The sequence below is a fragment of the Microplitis mediator genome, chromosome 5, assembly GCF_029852145.1.
Source record: "Microplitis mediator isolate UGA2020A chromosome 5, iyMicMedi2.1, whole genome shotgun sequence".
Lineage (NCBI taxonomy): Eukaryota > Metazoa > Arthropoda > Insecta > Hymenoptera > Braconidae > Microplitis > Microplitis mediator.
The window spans coordinates 9,278,901-9,300,003 of NC_079973.1; the positions used below are offsets into that span (position 1 = coordinate 9,278,901).

At 25.7% G+C, this 21,103-nt stretch overlaps 1 protein-coding gene across 6 annotated transcripts in view; it reads right to left on the reverse strand.

Annotated features, from left to right (window-relative positions):
• Window positions 1-521: 521 nt before the first annotated feature.
• The window catches only part of LOC130668568 (bromodomain-containing protein 4-like), a 28,791-nt gene continuing 8,209 nt past the window's right edge, over window positions 522-21,103 (reverse strand). For 5 of the 6 annotated variants that reach the window (XM_057470914.1, XM_057470910.1, XM_057470911.1 and 2 more), the window contains 11 exons: window positions 20,914-21,072; window positions 20,716-20,835; window positions 20,474-20,623; window positions 14,754-14,836; window positions 8,611-8,725; window positions 8,162-8,518; window positions 7,521-8,081; window positions 6,841-6,986; window positions 6,585-6,737; window positions 5,704-6,000; window positions 522-4,363 (listed from right to left, as the gene is read on the reverse strand). In XM_057470914.1, coding sequence (XP_057326897.1) covers window positions 4,298-4,363; window positions 5,704-6,000; window positions 6,585-6,737; window positions 6,841-6,986; window positions 7,521-8,081; window positions 8,162-8,518; window positions 8,611-8,725; window positions 14,754-14,836; window positions 20,474-20,623; window positions 20,716-20,835; window positions 20,914-21,072 — 2,207 coding nt within the window. In that variant the 3' untranslated portion in view covers window positions 522-4,297. The remainder of the gene's footprint in view (window positions 4,364-5,703; window positions 6,001-6,584; window positions 6,738-6,840; window positions 6,987-7,520; window positions 8,082-8,161; window positions 8,519-8,610; window positions 8,726-14,753; window positions 14,837-20,473; window positions 20,624-20,715; window positions 20,836-20,913; window positions 21,073-21,103) is intronic. The other variant, XM_057470909.1, reaches the window with a different exon arrangement.

A 21,103-nucleotide genomic window follows, 5' to 3' on the forward strand; every position in this document is an offset into this window, starting at 1 on the left:
CTAAATACTAAATTTTCACACTTCAATATATAATAATAATAATAATAATAATAATAAGAATAATAATAATAATAATAATAGTAATAATAATAAATTATTGTTAAATTTATCTGAAAACATGTAAATAATTACTTGCTGTCAAAATCTTAGACTAAAATTACGTATGTTTAGTAAAAGTTACGTTGCTAAGTAAAGAAATTTCTTTAAATTCTAATATTACATCTTAAATTTCAATAAACAAAACAAAAAAAAAGTAGACAAAAATTACTAAAAATTTGTATCAATATTATTAATAAAAATTAAGTGAGTAAATTAAAATTTTAGTCATTAGTAAAAAAAAAAAAATATGAAAATTCAAAATAAGGTGGAAAAATAGGTAAGTGTATAATTGAATAAATTATACTTGTCTTTAACTTAACAACAGTACTTTTTTTTTTAAATATTTTAGCCATTTATTCAGTTTTTATTATTATTTATGTACAACCATTTTATTATTAGTACTAATTAATATTAAGTTTATATTTAATAACATTTTTTTTTGTTTTTTTTTTTTCATTTAATTGTCGCTAAAATTTTATGTGCCATTGAAAATTATGTGCGCCCATAGGTACTTATATAAAAATTATTATTTTTATTTATTTTGATACAGCGGATAATGATTTTGGTGTTTACTTATTATTTAAAAATTAATAATGCTACAATAAATCTTACGCTGAGATCTAATAAGTTACACAATCTGTCTATCGGCCTCCTTTTCAATTTAATTATTATTAAAAATCTTATCCCTCACAAGAATCAAATTATAATTGGTAATTATCAATAATCGTTTGTATTATTTTTTTATAAATTTATTATACATAAGAATGTTATTTGCTGCCAATGATTTTACTTTTTTTTCTCCTATATTTACATTTACAAATCTTCATATTTATACATCTATTAATACCTATCACACATAATTTTTTTTTTAAAATACTAAACATATTGTTTGTTAACTTTGTTATTTATTATTATTATTTTTAGTTATTATTCTTTTTTTTTCATGAGTTGCAGAACAAACATCACCTCGGGTAGTACCATTAACTTTTTTTTTTTTTTTTTACAATGGTTACATTTTTAAATCTTTATGTCTAATTCGATAATTAGCATTTTAAATTAATAATTAATTTATCAACACTCGAATAAATGAAACAAAATAATAATAATAATAATAATAATTAATGATTTCGTACAATAACGATTAATAATTAATAACAATATATTTATGTAATTTAAATGTAGAGAAGAAAAACACGATACGTTTTATCATATAAATCTTATTTTTTTTTTTTTTTTTTTTTTTTTTTTTCTAATTACTGGAAGCCAGACCTCAACGATTGAGTTATCAATGAACGGTTTAGTTTTTTATTTATTATAATAATCAATTGATTAAATATATTACAAACCAATAACTTCATAAGCGAAGACGAATACCTGAGTTTTTTTTTATTATTATTATTACTATTATTATAATAAAATGAAATAACGCGCTTCCAGTTAAATAAATAACGTTAAAATAAAACGTTAATATTTATCTTTTTTATTATTAAATTTAAATGGCGGCCGTTATTTATATTTTATACTTATATATCCTTCCACATTTACAGTTTATTTTATTATTTGTTTTTATGCTGATATATATTACGATAATTAATTGTTAGATGACGGCCTACTTGCTATTATTAAAACTATAAACTGACTGATACACATATCAATTAATGTGTATATGATTATTATACTTTGCGTACTTAATATTTTATCGCATTTTATTTAAATCATTTTCATCCTTTTTTTCTAGTTTTATTTATTCGTTTATTTATTTTTTTTGTTTTTTTATTTTTTTGTGAGAAGAAGCATGACAATGTCGCGCCTACTAGAAAATATCAAAAAATTAATTTTGTGTATATATATATATTTTTTTTTTTAGTGATACTGAAGTCAGCCGACGTTTAATAATTTTTGGATTTTTTTTTCAAATGATAAAGTATAAAAAAAAATATTTTAAAAAATTGCACCTGTGGTTTTTTTAATTTTCTACATGTGCATATTTTTAGTTTTTTTTTTTTTTTAATTGTCAAAGAAAAAAATCAAAAAATTGTTAATTGTCTGTTAACTTCAGGTCATATTTTTTAAGGAGAAATTAATAATTAATAATAATAATAAAATTAAAATTACACAGTAGATTCTCCATCAAAGTACTGAAGGAATATAATTATTATTGTAAATTACGGAAGGAAAAAATATATAACTATTTTACTTGATGCAGAGTCTATGGTAATATATTATTTTTAAAAATATAATACAGGTTTTAATATAAATTAAATAAAGTTTAATAAGAAATTAAAATGCTACTTATATACTTTAATAATATATAATATTATTTGTTTTTTTTTAGTTTTTATAACAAAATTTAATTGACAATATAATTAATGCTCAATTAATGTTAGTAATATGAAATTACAGAATGTCATTAAAAGGAACAAATAAAAATAAATAAAAAAAAAAATAAAGTAAACTTAAATACTTAGAAAAAAAAAGAAAATTTTCTACTTTTCTTAAGAAATAATTTAATATTTTACAATTCACATATTAACTTTATATTTATTCTAACAGCATTACTAAATAATAACATTTTCTTTAAACGTTTAATTATATAATTATTTTTAAACAAACTTCGATTCGGACGAATGATTCTTAAAATTTTTTTTACTTCGATAAATTATTAGTATTTTTGTACTTTTTAAAATTTTTTTTCATTTTAATACAAATATTTCTATCAATTAGAAAAAGAAATAATTACTAATTATCAATTACACACTTATCAAGTGTAATAAATATTGCAAGACGCGAGCAAAGACGCTTCTTCTAAATATTTTCTTTCTTTCTTTATTATTATTATTATTATTATTATTATTATTATATATATACAAACAGTATTATATATATTTTATTGTATTTACTCAATTACTTTATAGTATCCCAGATTTATTTATTAAATTACATGTAAAATAAATTCAATAATTTAAATATATAGTTCTGGGCTACACGTCGTATTAAATATACGAATATATTACATCAAATTACGCCACAAGCCGCAGACACAAATCATTTCTTGGGTCAATAAAATAATTGTTTTCAATTCATAATGCAAAATTTTTCTTGGGGCGAATAAAACTTTACTGCGCCAAGAAATATTTATCTGCGCAATCAAACTCTCAAATATTTTTATTTTAATTGACAGCTTCATTTATTTATTTATTTTTTTTTAAGCGAATATTTAATTTTTTTCTGATCAAAACGATCAATTATCAAGTTTTATTTATTTATCGTCCACTTCGGTATATATGTCACATATGAATTAATTTCGTCAATGATCATGATCTCTATAATATTTATTTATTCGTGTTAGATAATAATGATTCGTGTATTTATAATTTAACAAGTTTCAAGTTTATAAATTAATAATAATAATAATATCTAATAGCAAGAGTTTAATACGCTAATGCTACTGACAAAAATCGATTTTCTGTATATGCAAGTTCAATGATTGATGGACTGAATGTGGAAAAATACAAAACTTAACTAAATATACACAACGTCCACTATTATTTTATTATATTTTTTATTTAACGTTATTTCGTCATCATCCTGCTCATCAATCACACATTCAATTTAATACACTCACAATAATCACTACTTATTTCCCCAACATTGTGTAGTTTTATTTTCAAAACATATATACTTGTATGTTATTTCATTTTTTAGTTAATTAGTGTGTTTATATTTTTTTAAATTACATATTATGGTCACACTCAAGTGTTCGTCCAACTACACAACCGCAATAATTAATTAAAAATAATTATTGTGCCGAAGAAATAAATTTTAACTAAGGAAAATAATAATAATAATAATAATAAAATAAAAATTAATATATTTATATATATAATTATCTGAATTTTAATTTGCCTGGATATAATAAAATATTTTACTATCGTTTTAGCAATTAATCCGTAGACAATAAATTCCATGAAACAGATTAAAATAATTATTATCTTGACTATTCTTCACGGTATATTTATTACAATCATCATATTAATTAATTGCTTTAATAATGGTAATAATAATATTGAAATATATATATATTATATTAACAAAAAAAAATTCAGTAGTTGATTATTATCGTCCAGCGGCAAAACGCTTCTTCCAAGTCCCGCAAGGTATTAATTTGAGTCTTTACGAGCTGTGAGCATTTACATTATTATAATGTTTCTTCAAATGCAGCCATCAAGTCGCTCTGCATGTTCATGTCAATCTTGTTTGCATTCTGAAATAACAAATAATCCTATTCTTTTCTAGTCCCTCAAAACAAATTCTTTAAACTTAAAATAGCTTCAAAATTATGGTTGATTTTTTTATTTCTCAGCTATTGTATTTTATTTTCATATTCTGTAAACATGTTATGAATAAACAAAATAATAATACAATATTTTTATAGGAATGAAATAAAGTTAAAGACCCGAAACCCGATCAGGAGCAATAGTCGCTCACTTACGCAACTGATTAATACATTTTAGATTATTGATAATTAGTTATTAATTTAAATCAACTGACTGTTTTTAAAATCCTGATCAGCCGGCCCACTTTTCAAAAATATTCAATCATTTTCAATTCCCATATCAGTATTCAAATTTTATTAATTAATTAAAAAAAAAAATTAATGATAATTAAAGATTCTGAGATATAGATTTAAAAAAAAATTATTTCCAGTTGTTATCAAACGAAATTTGGGAAATAAATTTTAGTAAAATCTTGATGTCATAGAATTAGAATTTTCAAATTTTGTAGGCTAAAATTTATTTACCAAATTTCGTTCCACTCCTCATTGATAACGGATGTAAGTATTTTTTATTTTTAATCTATTGTCATTTTTTAAATTAATTATTAAAATTTAGGGCGTGTTCAGAAAAATACCCTGGAGATTGATAAATATCTAACCAAACAGTGAGTAAATGAAAAGCCACGTGGTTTTAACTAAAACTAGAGAAACGAAAGAATACCAGATACTGCATTTTCCTCTAATTGTTCCTCTGATTTAACCAGATAATATTTATAAACGCAGAAGTTGCATCTTTCTCTTCCAGAGTAAGTTTCTAAACATGCCCTTGAAGACGGTTATGACAGTTGATAGTCAATGAATATTTTTAAAAAGTGGGGGCTGAGAATTAACATTCGTTAGAAAAAATTCTAGAATAATTGTTACATATTTTATAAATTATTCTCCAAATGAATAAACTTATGATGGTTCAATTAATATTGTCTTTGAGGGAGTATAGGGCCATCACCATCACAACTTCAAGTGAGCGACGGTGGGTCTACTCAACGACTTTATTTTAAAAACTAATTATCAAAATTATTCTTGAAATTAAAATTTTATTGTAAAATTTAAAAACTAAAAAAAAAGATTTTTTATATAATTTGCAATTTATGTTGAGTGGTTTAATATCACTCTGACAAAAAGTGACCGGGTAATGAGTCTTTTTGCTTTAATAATTAAAAATTTATTTAAAATCTTATTAATAATTTTAATGAAAGGTTTTTTTTTAAATTTTGTTTATTCATTAACTTTATCAGTTGGTTGGTATTTAAAAAATAAAAAAAACTCACCGCTTCACGACGCCGTCTATCTTGTTCCCGCAGCCTTTGACGTTCACGTTCGGCTGCAGCTTTGTCATGATTGGTTGAATGACTTGGACTGTTACTATCAGTTTCAGTCGAGACTTTCATTTCTTCTGCACGTGATGTTGCTGTTATGGTTATTCCTTGTTGATCACCAACATTTTTCAATACTTTGTCGATGGCATCTTCTTCATCACGTTCTCTTCTTCGTTCATGTTCCTGGCGCAATCTCTCTTGTTCTTTTTGTTGTCTTCGCAACTCTTGTTGCTCCAATAATGCGCGTTGCTAAATATTTTTATAAAATTAATAATTAATAATTTATTATTATTGGGATCAGGATTTTTGCTTTTAATTAAAAATAATAATCAATAATTAATGGTGCGAAATTTTTGATATTACGGCAAAAATATTGGTCGTATAAAAAAATTTTTTGAACAAAAGTTGTAGAAAATTAAATTTTATAAAAAAATGTCTCTTGTAATTTTTTCTTGGGACTAATAAAAAAGCCGTAATTTCAAAATTACGATTTTTGTAATTATCAAAAATTTGAATCACTCATTATGAAACTTAATTTTGGAATTACGATGAAAATATTGGTCGTTTAAAAAAATCATACGAGAGATTTATTTTAGAGAATTAAATTTTCTACAACTTTTGTTTGAAAACTTTTTTGATAAAACAAATATTTTCGCGGCAATATCAAACATGTGAATAGTTCATTTAAAAATTAAGGCAAAAATCTTGTCCCTAATTAATATTATTATTATTAATGTTGAATAAATTAATAAAATTAGATATAAAAAATTATGCAGCCGACTTGAATCATTCTTCGTGCATAAATACATAAAATAAATTAAATAAAAATTTACCCTGTCTTGTTTTTCTTTGGCTTGCTTCTTGAACGATAAGAAAGAGTCTCTTGAAGAATCTCTTTTTATATTACTTCCTGCAGCTGATTGTGGACTCGAAGATTGGGCCAACGACGACCATGACGATGCATTTTTAACATTTTGTTCAGCAGTCTATTTTTTTTTTTTAAATAATTTATATTAATATATTTACGATCAGAAAAATTTGTTTCAATTTATCTATAACATATATAAAAAAAATAATAATTTTAATTACCTTATTTTTAAAAGCCGATGCAAAATTAGCCGCTGAATTTTTCGAATCAGGCGGTGTCATTTTTTTGTCAGGCAATATTTGGGTGCTAGAGTGATTGCTCATCGCTGGCATTCCTAATGAATTCATCTCTGCAAAGAAAGCTCCCGCTAAAGAAATTTAGTTTTAAGATTTTATTAGTAAAGCATTAGTTAGTGTTATTAATTACTGTTGTTTTTAATAAGGAAAACAAAAACAAAAACAAAAAAAAATTGTTAATTACTAAATAAATTGCAGTACTAACTCTGTAAGTTACAAAGCTTCGGGACCGTCAGGAATTAGTGTAAGCAGTGCAACTACAGGTACACATTTTTTTATACTTCAGTGACGTATTCGTGTAAAAATTCAGTCTATTTAAGCTTAGACATTTCGTAAAATTTCTTATACTTTTTTATGTGAATTTTTTTTCTTATTAATCTCTGGGGTGACTTCTATATTTGGAAAGGAGGGGAAGGGGGTGACATCACAGACCTTCAAACAAATTTCGAGTTTTTTATTTCGGAGTTGCGACTGGACTATAGTTGGATAATTTTTTTTTTGAGCTTAGGGTTAAGCAAAGGTTGTAAACATGAGAAAATTCGTAACTTACAGAGGTAGTACTGTATTGTAAAACAAAAAACATATAAATAAATATGATGACTTACCATCCATAGGTTTGTGAGGTGCTTGAGTTTGGGTTATTTGAGGCCGTTCATCTTTTTTGACAGACAATTGAGGGATTTGCATTGGCATAGAAACCATTGGTGCAACTGGATCAAATATAGATGCCATGGTTGATATATTCATTGGCATATTTAAACCGGGTATGCCATTGTTATTCATCATAGACGGTGAATTTTCACGTTTCATGTTTGAAAAACCATTTGAATGCTGCTGGTTATTCATTACCATGTTGTGAGCATTTTGTATATTATTTAGTTGCGTTGAATTAATCATATTTTCCAATTGATTTTGTAATGACAATGCTGATCCAAGATTTTGTTGTAAATTAAGATTAATATTTCCCATACCAATATTGCTTAATAAATTTGATGGCATATTTGTTGGCATCATATTAACTGAATTTTTAATTTCTGTCATTAAATTAACATTTGCATTATTTCCTGTCGTCTGATGAATATTTTGAACCATTGATACGTGTCCTGTTTCCTTTTTTGCGCCACTCATATTCATGTCTACCGAAGACTGACTTGTTGTTATAGATCCTAATTAATATAAAATTTTAATAATTATAATAAATCCAAAGAATATTTTTATTTATTATTTTTTTGTAAATAATAAATACCTAAAGGATTATAAGGCTGCATAAGATCTGGTTGATTGATCGTAGTTTCAGTATTAGCGGATATCGTATTTATCGGTGGAAAAGTTCCTATTGTCGTTGCTTGAGATATCATTGGTGATGTTACTGATGCATTTGCATTTGTCGGTGTTACACTAGGAGGTGGGGTTGGTACTGACACCGAAGGCGTTGGTGGATTTGAAGTTGTCGCTGGGGGTGGTGGTGTTTTTTTCTTCATCGGTGCTGCCGTTGCTAACGCTGTTGGTCTCGATGGTTGAGCCGGCATTGAGGTATGACTTGATATTGCAATTCCTTGAGGCCCAGTTACAGTGGCAGCTCCGGGTCCTTGTTGATTACCACCTAATTATAAGTTTATTTAAATTACATTTTTTTATACATACATAAAAAATATGTTAATTATAAATAAACTGTTAATTATTTATATCCCATACCGTGATCGATGGGCATTGCATTAGATTGGGTTACTATTGGTTTAGTAACTGGTCCCGTGGAGTTTGTTGATTGGTTATTTATGAGAAGATTTCCTGCATGATTCACAGAAGTCAGCTATAAAAAAAAAAAATAAAGAAAAAAACGATAAAATAAAATAAATTGAACTGTATAATTAAAAATACATGGAAAAGTAAAAATTATCCGAGTAGAACATGTTGGTCTAGAAATGGTGAATATTCATAGTTTCAAAAATATGACGCGATTCCTTATTAATTAATCGTATTTGGGTGTTTTAATGCTTTCTTAGCTGTCAAAGTCAAGCAGATTTCATACCACTGCGATTAATCGAGTGAAAAATAACCGATTTCTTCTTTGGACTAGAAAACGTCTAGTTTTATAGTTGTCGCGTTACGACTAACTCCAGATCTTAAAACTCTGAGCTTCAATGCAAGTAATTATGAAGAATATAGTGTGAGATACGGTAAAAAAAGACGGTTCAAAAGTTTGTATGATACCAACTATCTCCTTCGGCTCGGGCAGCGAAACTTATCTTTGTCTGAAATCGTTTTGTTTCATCCTTTGCCACATAATATACTATTTCGTATCACCTGCAGTGAAACTGTGAGCTGAACAAGCCAATTTCAAAACAATGCAATTTAGTATTTCAATTTTCCTCGGGAAGAAACTCAATAATGTCTGCCCGCTAAATTAATTTCTGAGCGTTGGATGATGTCAGCTCTCGCTTTCGGCTCAGGCCGTCAACTTCGCCCTCGTCTGAAATTGTCTCATTTTATCCCTTGCCACGCAATATACTGTGTCATAACTTCGATAGTTTTCTTTTCAATTTATTTTCATTTAATTGTTTTATTTTAAATATAAACAAATAATTTTTCGAAAATTTTTCTGACTTTTTTTGAAAAATTCATTGATTGAAAATATACTTGATCAGAGATTGTACACAGAGAATGTAAGTTATTAACCCGCACTCTTGTTATGAACATTTTGCTCACAGGACACTATTCAAATTATAGGATGTCGCTGTAGTGCAAGCGAGACACTAAAAAATACGGGAGTGCTGAAGGTTTGAATAAAATTCTATTCTCATGTTCAATAAAAGAAAAATCATTCAAGTGTTCATCATCTTGCAATATTATTAATGAAATTTTTGAATAATTTTTTTATATTCAAGTGCCGAAAAGATCCTCGAAGTCAGTCGATAATTGATTTTCATAATTTTCCACCAGATCTGTACCTGAGTTTTATTTTTGCCGCCGTTTATGGAAAGAATGGCGCATCCGCTAATTTTTGTCATTTGTTTTCTCATAAAAGACCTTCTTCCCTCAAAACAGGGTAGGAATTTAAACTTTCAGTGCAGGTATGGTGAAATATACTTTTTCCATACGAGGTCAACTTTCCTAAGAGTTTCAGATCATTTGATCGAGTAGACACGAAAATATTTGCGAATTACGAAAAAGAAAATTTTTTTTTTAGTTTTTTTTCAATTTCTCAGAAACGACTCCAATGATCGACTTCAAAATCTAATCAGCTCTAGAACTTGATAATACGCATCGATTGCCGCCTCAACCATCTCAATCAGCTGATTCGTTCGAGAGATATCGTTGGAGAACGTTTCCAAAATTTAATCAGTTCTAGAATGTAATTAAACGCGCCGATTGACGCCTCGAACATCAAAAGCGGTTCATTATTTCAAAAGATATCGGCGTCGAAAAGTTAAAAAAATAACATTTTATGTAATTTTTCCCAAGTAAATCATATTATAATGTACTAAAATATATTCAAAATCATAACAACTCTTTGTCTTTCTGGTCTCTTTCGATTACCACGTAATGTAATGTAACTCATTCTTCAGTTTAAATAATATTGTCAACAAAAAAATTGAAAAAACACAGTTTTTAATATTTTTCTCGGATATTTCATATATTATTGCTCTGACTAAAGTCAAAACTCATTTAAATCCTTACTTTGATCACTTATATTTATTTCTGTCTGAATATACTTTTTTTTTTTTATTGAACATAATCGTAGATAAATATTTAAAAACGCTCATTCATTAATTATTTTCGATTCTAAAATTCCCAATTTCAACATCAAACGTAACTTTTCTGAGCTTGAAAAGCTCAAAAAAACAGGGGAGCAATGGTCTTTTCGAGCTCCTTGAGCTCGGAAACAGCGGGAAGTTTTGGGACTGGCCAACCGATGCCCAATTTTTTCTTCAAGGATAAAATATTAAAAATTACCAACATTGTCTGATTAACATTTTGATGAAAAGTTATCCGAAAATGAAACAATTATAATTTTTCATACCAATATGAAAATCACTATCGTTATGCATGACCTTTTTTCAGAAAATGGCAGCAAAGTTTATTTTTAAGACCTTTTTTTTTCGATCACGCATAGCATAGACTTGGTCCCTGTGATACGAAAATTTCCAAAAAAATTTGAAATCGGATCATAAGTTCGAGTATTCACTAGAACATGGTCAAAAAAACTCATTAAAAAAAACGCGTTCAAGATTTTATTGCATTTTAGCGATCGTGCTGCCGGTTGTTACTCAATTGATTGTAACTTAGTAAATTTTTTATTCATATTTTAGTATAAGTATACTTTGAAAAAATTAACATAAAATGTAAATTTTTTTAGACCTATCAGTGACATTTTTGCTTAAAAAACAAAATGAATATTTATTTTGATTTATCGTCGAAAAGTCGTAAAAATTTCCAGCAAATGCATTTTGTAACAACGATGTAATGTGTGATGAGGGATGAAACAACATAATTTAAAACAAGTGGGAGGTTTTTTTGCCCCAGCTGTGGTTGGCAATAATCATACTTGTAAAATTTCGGTGGCTTAAAATTTATTACATGTCAGATAGCTCTGAGTACTTGTTTCAAAGTAATTTAGAGTTTCGATGTCAGAAGTCAGTCAAACGAATCAATTTAAGATAAATCGTGTAAGTCAGCTTGATTGAGTAAAGTTTTTATGACATTTCTAAAAAACAAACGATATTCTGACAGAACTTAAGCCAAATAAAAAATTAATTTAGTGGTTTTATATAAGTCGATTTGTTCCTCAAGGAAGAAACCAATACATTTAAACCCGCTACCTCGGATTGGTTGAAAATAAGCTTGTTTTAACAAGCGCGGCACTGACGAAATATCTAATTGGGACGTCCTACCCAACCTTTATCGTAGTTGGTATATTAATTTTCTTATCACCTGCATTGAAACTAAAAATTTCAAGATCTGTTCAGCTACACGGAAAAAAAAATTACTTTTCATGATACTGTTTCTGACTGACTGCTGACACTGAGACTTTAAGTTCCAATGCAGGTAACCATGAAAAATGTAGTGTGTAAACAAGATAAGATACGATTTGAAACAGGACGAACTGCGGTCGATGCCCTTGTCCAAGGCTTGGGTAGTCAACTTCACTCTGGTCGGAAATCGTTTTGTTTTCAACCTTATCGCACAACATACCATTGACCAGCGCAATGCAATTTTCTGACTGTCGCGATACTCGTTTAGCTACCGAGTAAAAAAATTTCAAGCCAAAATAATAATAAAATTTTTTCTCGGCCGAAAAAAGGCCCAGGTAGTGAACACGAATCTGAAAACTAGCCGATAATTGAATTTAAAAAACCGAACATAGGCCGACTCAATTTATCGGCAAACTTCCGAAGTCTTTCAATGAAATTCGACAGCTTCAGCGAGATTTCGGCCAAATTTAGGTTTCCTTGAATAAAATTCTATTATTTCGGCGTGATTATGGCCAAATATTTTTACCCGGATATATTTAAGTTCGTTATGGTAGAGTGAAGTATAGTCATAGTAGCAATAAAATAATATCGCATATGAAACTAAAATAGATCACTACAGTAATCTTATTATATACCAAAGCTAGGGTAGAGGTACCGTTTTTGGCCACTTTAGAGCCAATTTTGGACACTTGAAAAATTTAAATAAAATAATTTGTAAAAGACGCAATGACAAAATTGATTTTTAAAATGTATTTGAAGAAACTTTTAACCCGCTATTAAAATGGTAATTTTATTTTACACTTTTTCATTAATTAAAATAAAATATCAAATGTCCAAAAATGGAGCAGTGGCCACAAATGGTACTTCTACCCTATACTGATAAAAAAAAATTTTTTTCAAGAGTAAACATTCTTGAGCTGAAAAATTAACTTAGCAAATAGAACACTAATTTGAATCAAGTAATTTTCATTGGGATAAAGAAATCCCTTGGAAATTTTGAATCATTGATTTTACTAAGCATTCGTATGATGTCAGTTCTCGTATGAGTTCACTCTGTTTCTTTTCGTTCAACACAATGTACCATTTTGACTACCAGGTAGCGAAAATAATCAGTTAAATACTTATATAATAATAAATCATAATGATTTGAAAATAATTAAAATTTTTTTATGCCTATTTTAAAAATAAAATTTTATGAAAGCTAAACTTTACATTTTGATATTTTTTATTATCTCTCATAGATAAATAAAAAATATTTTTTCTTTTCCAACACTAAATCTTTAAATATGTAAACAATTGTTGGTTAAAAACTTGAATAAAAATTTAAAGAGAACACAAACATTTGTGCTGCAAAAAAAATAAAATCTAAATTTTGAATATACTAAAACTAAAAATAAAATTAAAGTCTGAAGAATAATAAAAACGAGCAACCCACAGTTACTACGTGGCTGCCCGAGTATCACTACCAAATTTAGTAAATTTGATTTGCTCGTTTACTAAGGTCTTAACAATTTATTTTCAGATGTTTTCATTAATTCGAAAACCAATCGATTTCAAAAATTGTGTTAATTATAGGATTTACAAAAAAAATCTACACGATCTAATTTTTTGTAAGTCATCGATACATTATTTTTTCCTAAGATATATCAACTACGATGAAAAATACAAAAAACTGATTAAATTTCGTGGGTTTACCAAAAAGCTGTTGTCTTTTATTGATACGAAAAAAATCCAGTATCTAATCTCAGAGTTTTTAAAAATTTTTATGCCCGTAATTTTATAAAATCATCAATTATTATCATAGAGACATGGCATGGACTAAGTTTTTCTTATTTTCTCTCAATAATATAGATATTAGATGTATATTTCGTAATATTTAGCTATATTCTGTGATAGAATAATTAAAGTACACGGAAAAAAAAATATTGTGTTTATCGCTCACCAACGGAGAGCGACAAGTGTATCGTGATTAGTTCTAAATTGTATTGCTACTACCACAATATATATATCGATATGAATGAAACACTAGATACTTATAATAATGATCCTACGGATTGTGCATATACTTAAATGTATAGTGATCGTCAGTTAACGTATCCATATCATACCAAAACGGATCGTGATTATCGCGATCTACTTCTCAAGCGCCACCACTCATAACCAAATTATTAAACTTTATAATGCATATCTTGCAAATTATGCAGTGCTTATTTATAAAATTATTAATCATTTAAAGCGCACACAACGACAATGAAAAAATACTAATTATATATTTAATGCAAAAATTTCTGTTTTTTATCGATTAATTTTTTAATTTATCTTTGAAACAAAAAAAAGACTGTAAAATTTACATCAATTAATTACGTATATTCTATTACTTTACATTTCTTGATATTAAATAATAATTTTTTATTGCACCTATTAGAATTATTAATATGTGATTATTAATGACAGCTAAAAATAAAATTGTAATGAAGTTAAAGTTGTAAATTTATCTATTTTAACCTCAAATTAGTTATAATAACTAAACGGATCGTTACTATAGCGAAACAATCTTATGATTTCGGGATCCGCCTGGATCTTGATAATCACGATCCGATAGACCAGCACTTTCCGTATATTGTGAATATATATAGTGAATATTGCAACTGATATAACTAACTTTGTTTCACTCAATAGTTGGCAATAAAAAAATTGTTTAAAGTATGAAAAGGCACAAATTCAAGTCAAGACCTATCTAATAATACCGATTTCAAAAACATTAACTAATTCTATCATATAGATATGGCGGGAACAAAATTTTCCTTATTCTCTTAATAATATAAATTAAAGTCTGAAGAATAATAAAAATAAAATGAACTGTACCTGTGTAATTGTGAGGTTTGAAGATGGAACAGCGTTGGCTGTTTTTTTAGTTTTCTTCCTCGGTGGCCGATTTGTTGCGGTTCCTGTAAATTAATGTGATATCGTCGAAATATATTGATGTATATAAAAGTTATTTAAAACGAAAACTGCCAATGATATTTAAATAACCCAATGAGCTAATAGAGTGCAGATTATTCTAGAGGATACCAACAAAGAAAATTGTTAAATTATCTTAAAACTTGGTTAATAAATAAGTTATTTATTGAAAAACGTAAAAATTAAACAATATTAGATGCACATATTTTTTTTTACTGATAGATTTTTATTATTCATATACTTATTTTATAATTGTATCACTGTGTACAACGTTGTTAATTTAAATATCTCAATCGTATGCTTCTTATTTTGTGGACTTTCATCTCAATGTTTATTCATTTCAACATTTTAAATGGTTATTTTAATTAATTAATTCATTGATTTTTCATTTATATTTATATTTTTAAAATTCATTATGCGCAAACACATTTTATTTGCTCTCATTTCATTTTTTAAATCTTTAGTTCATTCTACATAGTCACCAATAATATTTTCATTTTATTTTAAACAAATTTTCGAAAAAACAAATTGCGTGTGCATATAAATATGTATACGCGTACACAATTATATTACATTCATACGTAAAATCATTTTTTTAATTAATTACACACATAAAATACACACGCACACGTAATTTATTTATTTTTTAGACATTTAAGTTCGGGATATTTTTTAAAATCATTATTCCCTTAACTTTTTCTTTGTCTTTTGTCTTGGTTTGTTTGGTTTTTTGTTTAATTATTTTGTTGCTTTCTAAATAACTTTAATATTAAGAGTATTTAATATTAACGCGCACGTCTATTCTTTTTTTTTATATTGTATTGTAATTCTTACAAATTGTTCGCTGAAAAAAGCAACTCCAAATCCACGACATTCTATTATTTACTTCATTATTCCACTAGTTCTTTGTTTTTTTTTTCTTTTTTTTTTTTCACTTGGTCATCTTATGTTTTGTTCATTTAATTATTTTATACCAAACTAATAATCGATGAAATCAAAATAAAAACTATAAATAAACTCGAATAAGTGCTACAATTTTTTTCTTTAAATTTAATTTATAAAATGACAATGAAACTAACGAGTTAATGATTTATTTTTTTTGTTTTTCCTTTTAAAGTGCAAAATATATAATTGTATATTAATAAATATCCATCCAGACAATCAGTTAGCACAACTCTGAGATCGGTTATTATTTCTTGTTCGATGCTTTTTCATTCATTCATTTTATAATTTTAAATAAATTTAATGAATTTTTATAATTATTTATATTCTTTTATTATTTAATAAACAACGAACAAGACTATATAATGCTTTTTAGTGTCTTAGACATAAATCATATAACGAGCTCAAATCAATAATCAATAAAGATGATGATTGCGCGTCGAGATCTATAAAGTACATAGCTCATTCTTCAATTATATCTTTCATAGAAAACAATTAGTGAAAAAAAAAACTTTTTCTTCGTCTCACATCATGACTGTCGTTATGATTTTAATTATTTTTTTATGTGAAATCGTTTTTTTATTTCTACATTTATCTTTTTTTTATTTGTAGTCAATTATTCTTATCCTTACTATTAATACTTAATGATACAATTTTATTATTTTATTCATTATTATTCATCATTATTATTATTATTATTTTTTACTATGTACAAAACTTTTGTGTACCATTCCGATCAATACCACTCGTTATAGGACGTACAGAGGATTAATTTTTGTACAAATGTTCAAACAGAATAATTATTATAATTTTTAATTAGCATTTATATAAACAAAAGATGAATTTACTTATCGTTAATTTGATAAAATATTTTTTAAAAATCAAGTAATTATTTATTAAAATTATTTTTAAAAAAAGGAAGAGTAGAGTTACACTGAGAAGAAATTATTATATAAAGACAGTTGTTACTGTATACAATTAAAGTTATACAGTAAACAATTTGGAAGGCAATGTGAATAGTAATTAAATGCCCTAGATTTTTTTCTAAGCTAATTATGATCATTAATTATGCACAATCCTATCTAAACTACAAGCTAATAATTTTTTTTTTTATTTTTTTTCTTAATCTTTAGATTTTTTACACTATTCTCGTAAGCCTTCATAACTCCTATTTACTTCGTTATATTTTTATAGATATTTTTTTTAACATAAATTTTATTTATTTGTATAAAAAAAAAATTCGAATCTTATTTTTGTCATTAAAGAACCCGGAATAAATTTCATTTTTCTTAAAATTCAAAATGTATTTATATATTTTAGTAATTTTGAAATCAATTAAGTACGTAAGTAATAAAAAATGAATTTACCAAAAAATTATTTAAAATAATCTGAGTAGTAATAAATATAAAACTAATAGCAATAAAAATAATAATAATAATAATGATAATAATGATAATAATATTAGTAGTGATAATAAAATTAATATTTAATTATTTTATAAGAGTGCAAAATTATATCACTCATAATTTTTATAAACTTTTTTAATATTAAATTATTTTATAATTTTTTTTGTCATTATGATTTTTTAAATATAATTTTCTATACGTTCATAAAGTGAAATTAACATGATTAATAAAATAAAAATTAAAAAAATTGCAATCGTAATGCCAACATTTAAAATAAAAACTAAAAAAGATATTTTATTTTATTATTTCACTATTATATATATTGTGTAAAATTTATTTAAAATATACTAATTTGAATTTTAATAATTTTAATAAATAATAAGACGGATTAAGTAATTATAAAATAATGATAACTATTAGATTTATTAAATTTTTAATTGCAAATATTTACAATAGCTGTGGAACTTTTTATCCTCGAGTGGTATTGTGGGATAAACAATTTTAAAAATCAATCAATCAATTCATTAATTGATTGATATGACCATTTTTTTGAATATAATTTTAAAACTGGTATTCATATATTGAAGGCATGTAAAACCATACCAATCTAATTTATTATTGTTAGTTTAACAATATTCACAATTTCATCAGAAAAAAAAAATTACGATGACAAAAAAAAATTCAACAATTTTTTTCCGTTTGTTTTTCTTGGTTTTGTAATAAACGTTATTAATTTAGTCAACGAATGAGAATAAAAATTAATAATTAGCATGACTAAAAAATAGTAGACCGATTAAAAAAAAGCTTAGCGGAGTGCAAACAATGTGTTTGGAGGCTAGTGCGCCTTTTTTTTTTGTTATTACTTTTGTAAACTTTTTATTTCTTGATAATTATTTTTACTCATCTTCATTAATACTCTGCCCTTATGTTCGTCCCATTGCTTCGATTCGTTAAATTATTTGTTGTTTTTATTGTTATCAATCCACATTTTTTTTCCCACCGAATTTAAATGAGATTTTTTTTTTTTTTTTTTTTTGTATCAAGACATCTGAGATCGTTGGGAAATTGGAGTAAAGTAAATTTAAAAATTAAAAAAATGGGTACACCGGGTAGTTTTATTTACTGGTTTTAATGCTGGTAAATATTATTCTTTAATTGAAGGATGCTACAATGCGCCGATAAAAAAAAATTCAGCCACCAATACACATTGTCTGCATTTTAATCTTTTCTTGTTTCTATTACGGCATTGTCAATGTTTTTAATTTAAGATTCTATGAGCTATAACAATATTTCTTTGATCAAGATGCACGCACCTGTTGTGCTGATTGTCTGTTATCATTTTTAACTTTTTTAAAGTTTATCGATTTAATGTAGTATTCATATTTATCGGTATATTAATTTATAGTGATAATTTTTTTCCTATTATTTTATTTATTCTCCATTCTTTCGTCGATACTTTCACTCTTTCTTTCGCTCCTTTATCGATCACTCACTATGATTCTTTAATAAATATCATTTAAGATAAAATGACATGAAAATATAAATAAACCGATGAGAATAAACTCACATTTAGAGACATTTTAGAACACATTGACGTAGAAAAATTAATAAATATTAAGAATTGTTAAATTAAATTTTTCATTACCGTTATCTAATTGTTAAAAATTTATTTTAATTTATATACCTAAATATTTATCAAGTAATCTAATTTTAATGCTGCAATACAAACTTTATTACTTAAATATTAAATAAATAGTAATATTTATTTATTTTTTCTATATTTTATACCCGAACTAAAATGGAGCAGCATAAAAATTAGATAATTTGAAAGTAATTAAAAAAATCTTATTGTTTTTACTTGCGTTTCATGCGATGAAAATTTATTTTTGTAGATTAAGGCAAAAGAATTTTTTTTTTTTTTTTCTTTTTTTAAATCAACGGATTTTCGCGCATTAGTAAAAGAAGCTGGTATGAAATATGGTATCCTCTAAACACAGTCTGCACTCCACTAGCTCACCTGCTCAGCGTAATTGCTTTCTTGTTATCGTTTTTGCATAGATATATTTACTTATCTATACATATATATATTCAATAAATATATATGTTTTTTGTTGATAAAATAAACGAAAAAAAATTGTATTTTATCCATGTATGTGTAAAAAGAATTTAAAGCTACAAATCTCGTGTCAAAATATTATAATTATTGTTTACTAATTACTAATAAAACAACAATTGTAGTTGTAATAATATTTCATTTAACTTACATATTAATTGAATTACGTGTATATATATATATAAATATATATATACACCAATTTAAAATAAAAATAATTGTACAAAGTATAACAAGTTGACACTTGATTTGTACTTTTTATAGACATGGCGAAATTATTTTCAATAACAAACACCATAATTTTAATTAATATTATAAATTAATGATAATTTTTAAATTTGAGAAGTTATTTGCGATAATTTTTGTGCATAATTTCAAGATAAAACCTCATTAGTTTATTCTTACGTCAATATAATAAATTTTTTAAAGTCTTTTAATTGATTAATAATAAAAAAAAAAAAATAACTATACAACATCAACTATTAATCGTGAGTTAATTATTTAATAATTACAATAACGATAATAGTTGTTGATTTAAATATAAAAGTTTTTAAACAAACAAAATAATTGACAAGCATATAAAAATTCATTTTGTTATTTCTTTTGTAAGTACTAGAGATTTATCAATTAATAAGGCGTTTTTTTTTATTCGGATTGAAAAACTGGCCCGTCATATTGGAAGTTTATATATCATTTGTGTATTAATTATTTATATATATATAAATAGGTCTTATTACAAAAAAAAAAACTTTATTGTCAACTGAATAAATAAAAAAATTATTTTAATTATTTGAAAATTAGTCTTATAGGAAAAAGTTTAAATGCTTGTCAATGGTAGAGTAAATATTTCATAAAAAAATATGTATACTATAGTGAATTATTTATAAATGTTGTACAAACACGATCAATTTAAATTGATATTATAAAAAAAAAAAAATATTAAAACTGGAAAACTTGATTAAGCTGACAAGACAATAATCGCAAATAGCCTCGCAAAATTGAAAAAATCGCGTAATAAACTGTCAGTTAAATATTTTTTTTATATATGCACGTCAGCAATTGAATAAAAATTTAAATTAGCTTAATTAATTAATTAATTAATTTGTTCCCAACATGAGGGTCGTAAATAATTTGCAACAATTACAAGACGTTTTATATCTAACCTGCTTCGCTGTCGCTCGAATCAGTCGAACTCGATGATAACGAACTACTACTGGAATCACTGTCGCTGCTACTACTGCTTGACGCCGACAACCGCGATGGTCCACTCGTTCCTGCGGAACCAACTACGTCTACTGATTTACTGTTGTCTTCTGTAATCAATTTTCAAACATTTTCATTAGGAAATGTCCTTTTTTTGTTTCAACTTTGATTAAAATAAATATATATTTTTTTTTCAACGAACCTTTTTTAGTAGTTTTCTTTACATTGCCTAGTTGCCCAGTTACATCTTGTAATCTTTTTTCGAGTTCTTGTTTTCTTTCTGCTATCTGTTCATCTTTAGATTTACCACTGACTTTTTTATCTGAATAAATAATTAAAATTTTAAATTTACTTTTTTTTAATTTTTTAACAGTAATTTAATAAAGTAAAAATAACTTACGTATTTTTTTTCTCAAACACGAAGCAACGTAGCTTTCTAATTCTCTCAGCGTCGAGGGTTTAAGAGTTTCAAAATCAATTTCAATTTCATCGGGATTTGAATCTCTTAACGAAGGCTCTCGAGATTGAATAATATGAACTACTCTTCCTAACTTGTCACCTAAAATTGTATAAATAAAATTTAAATAAAT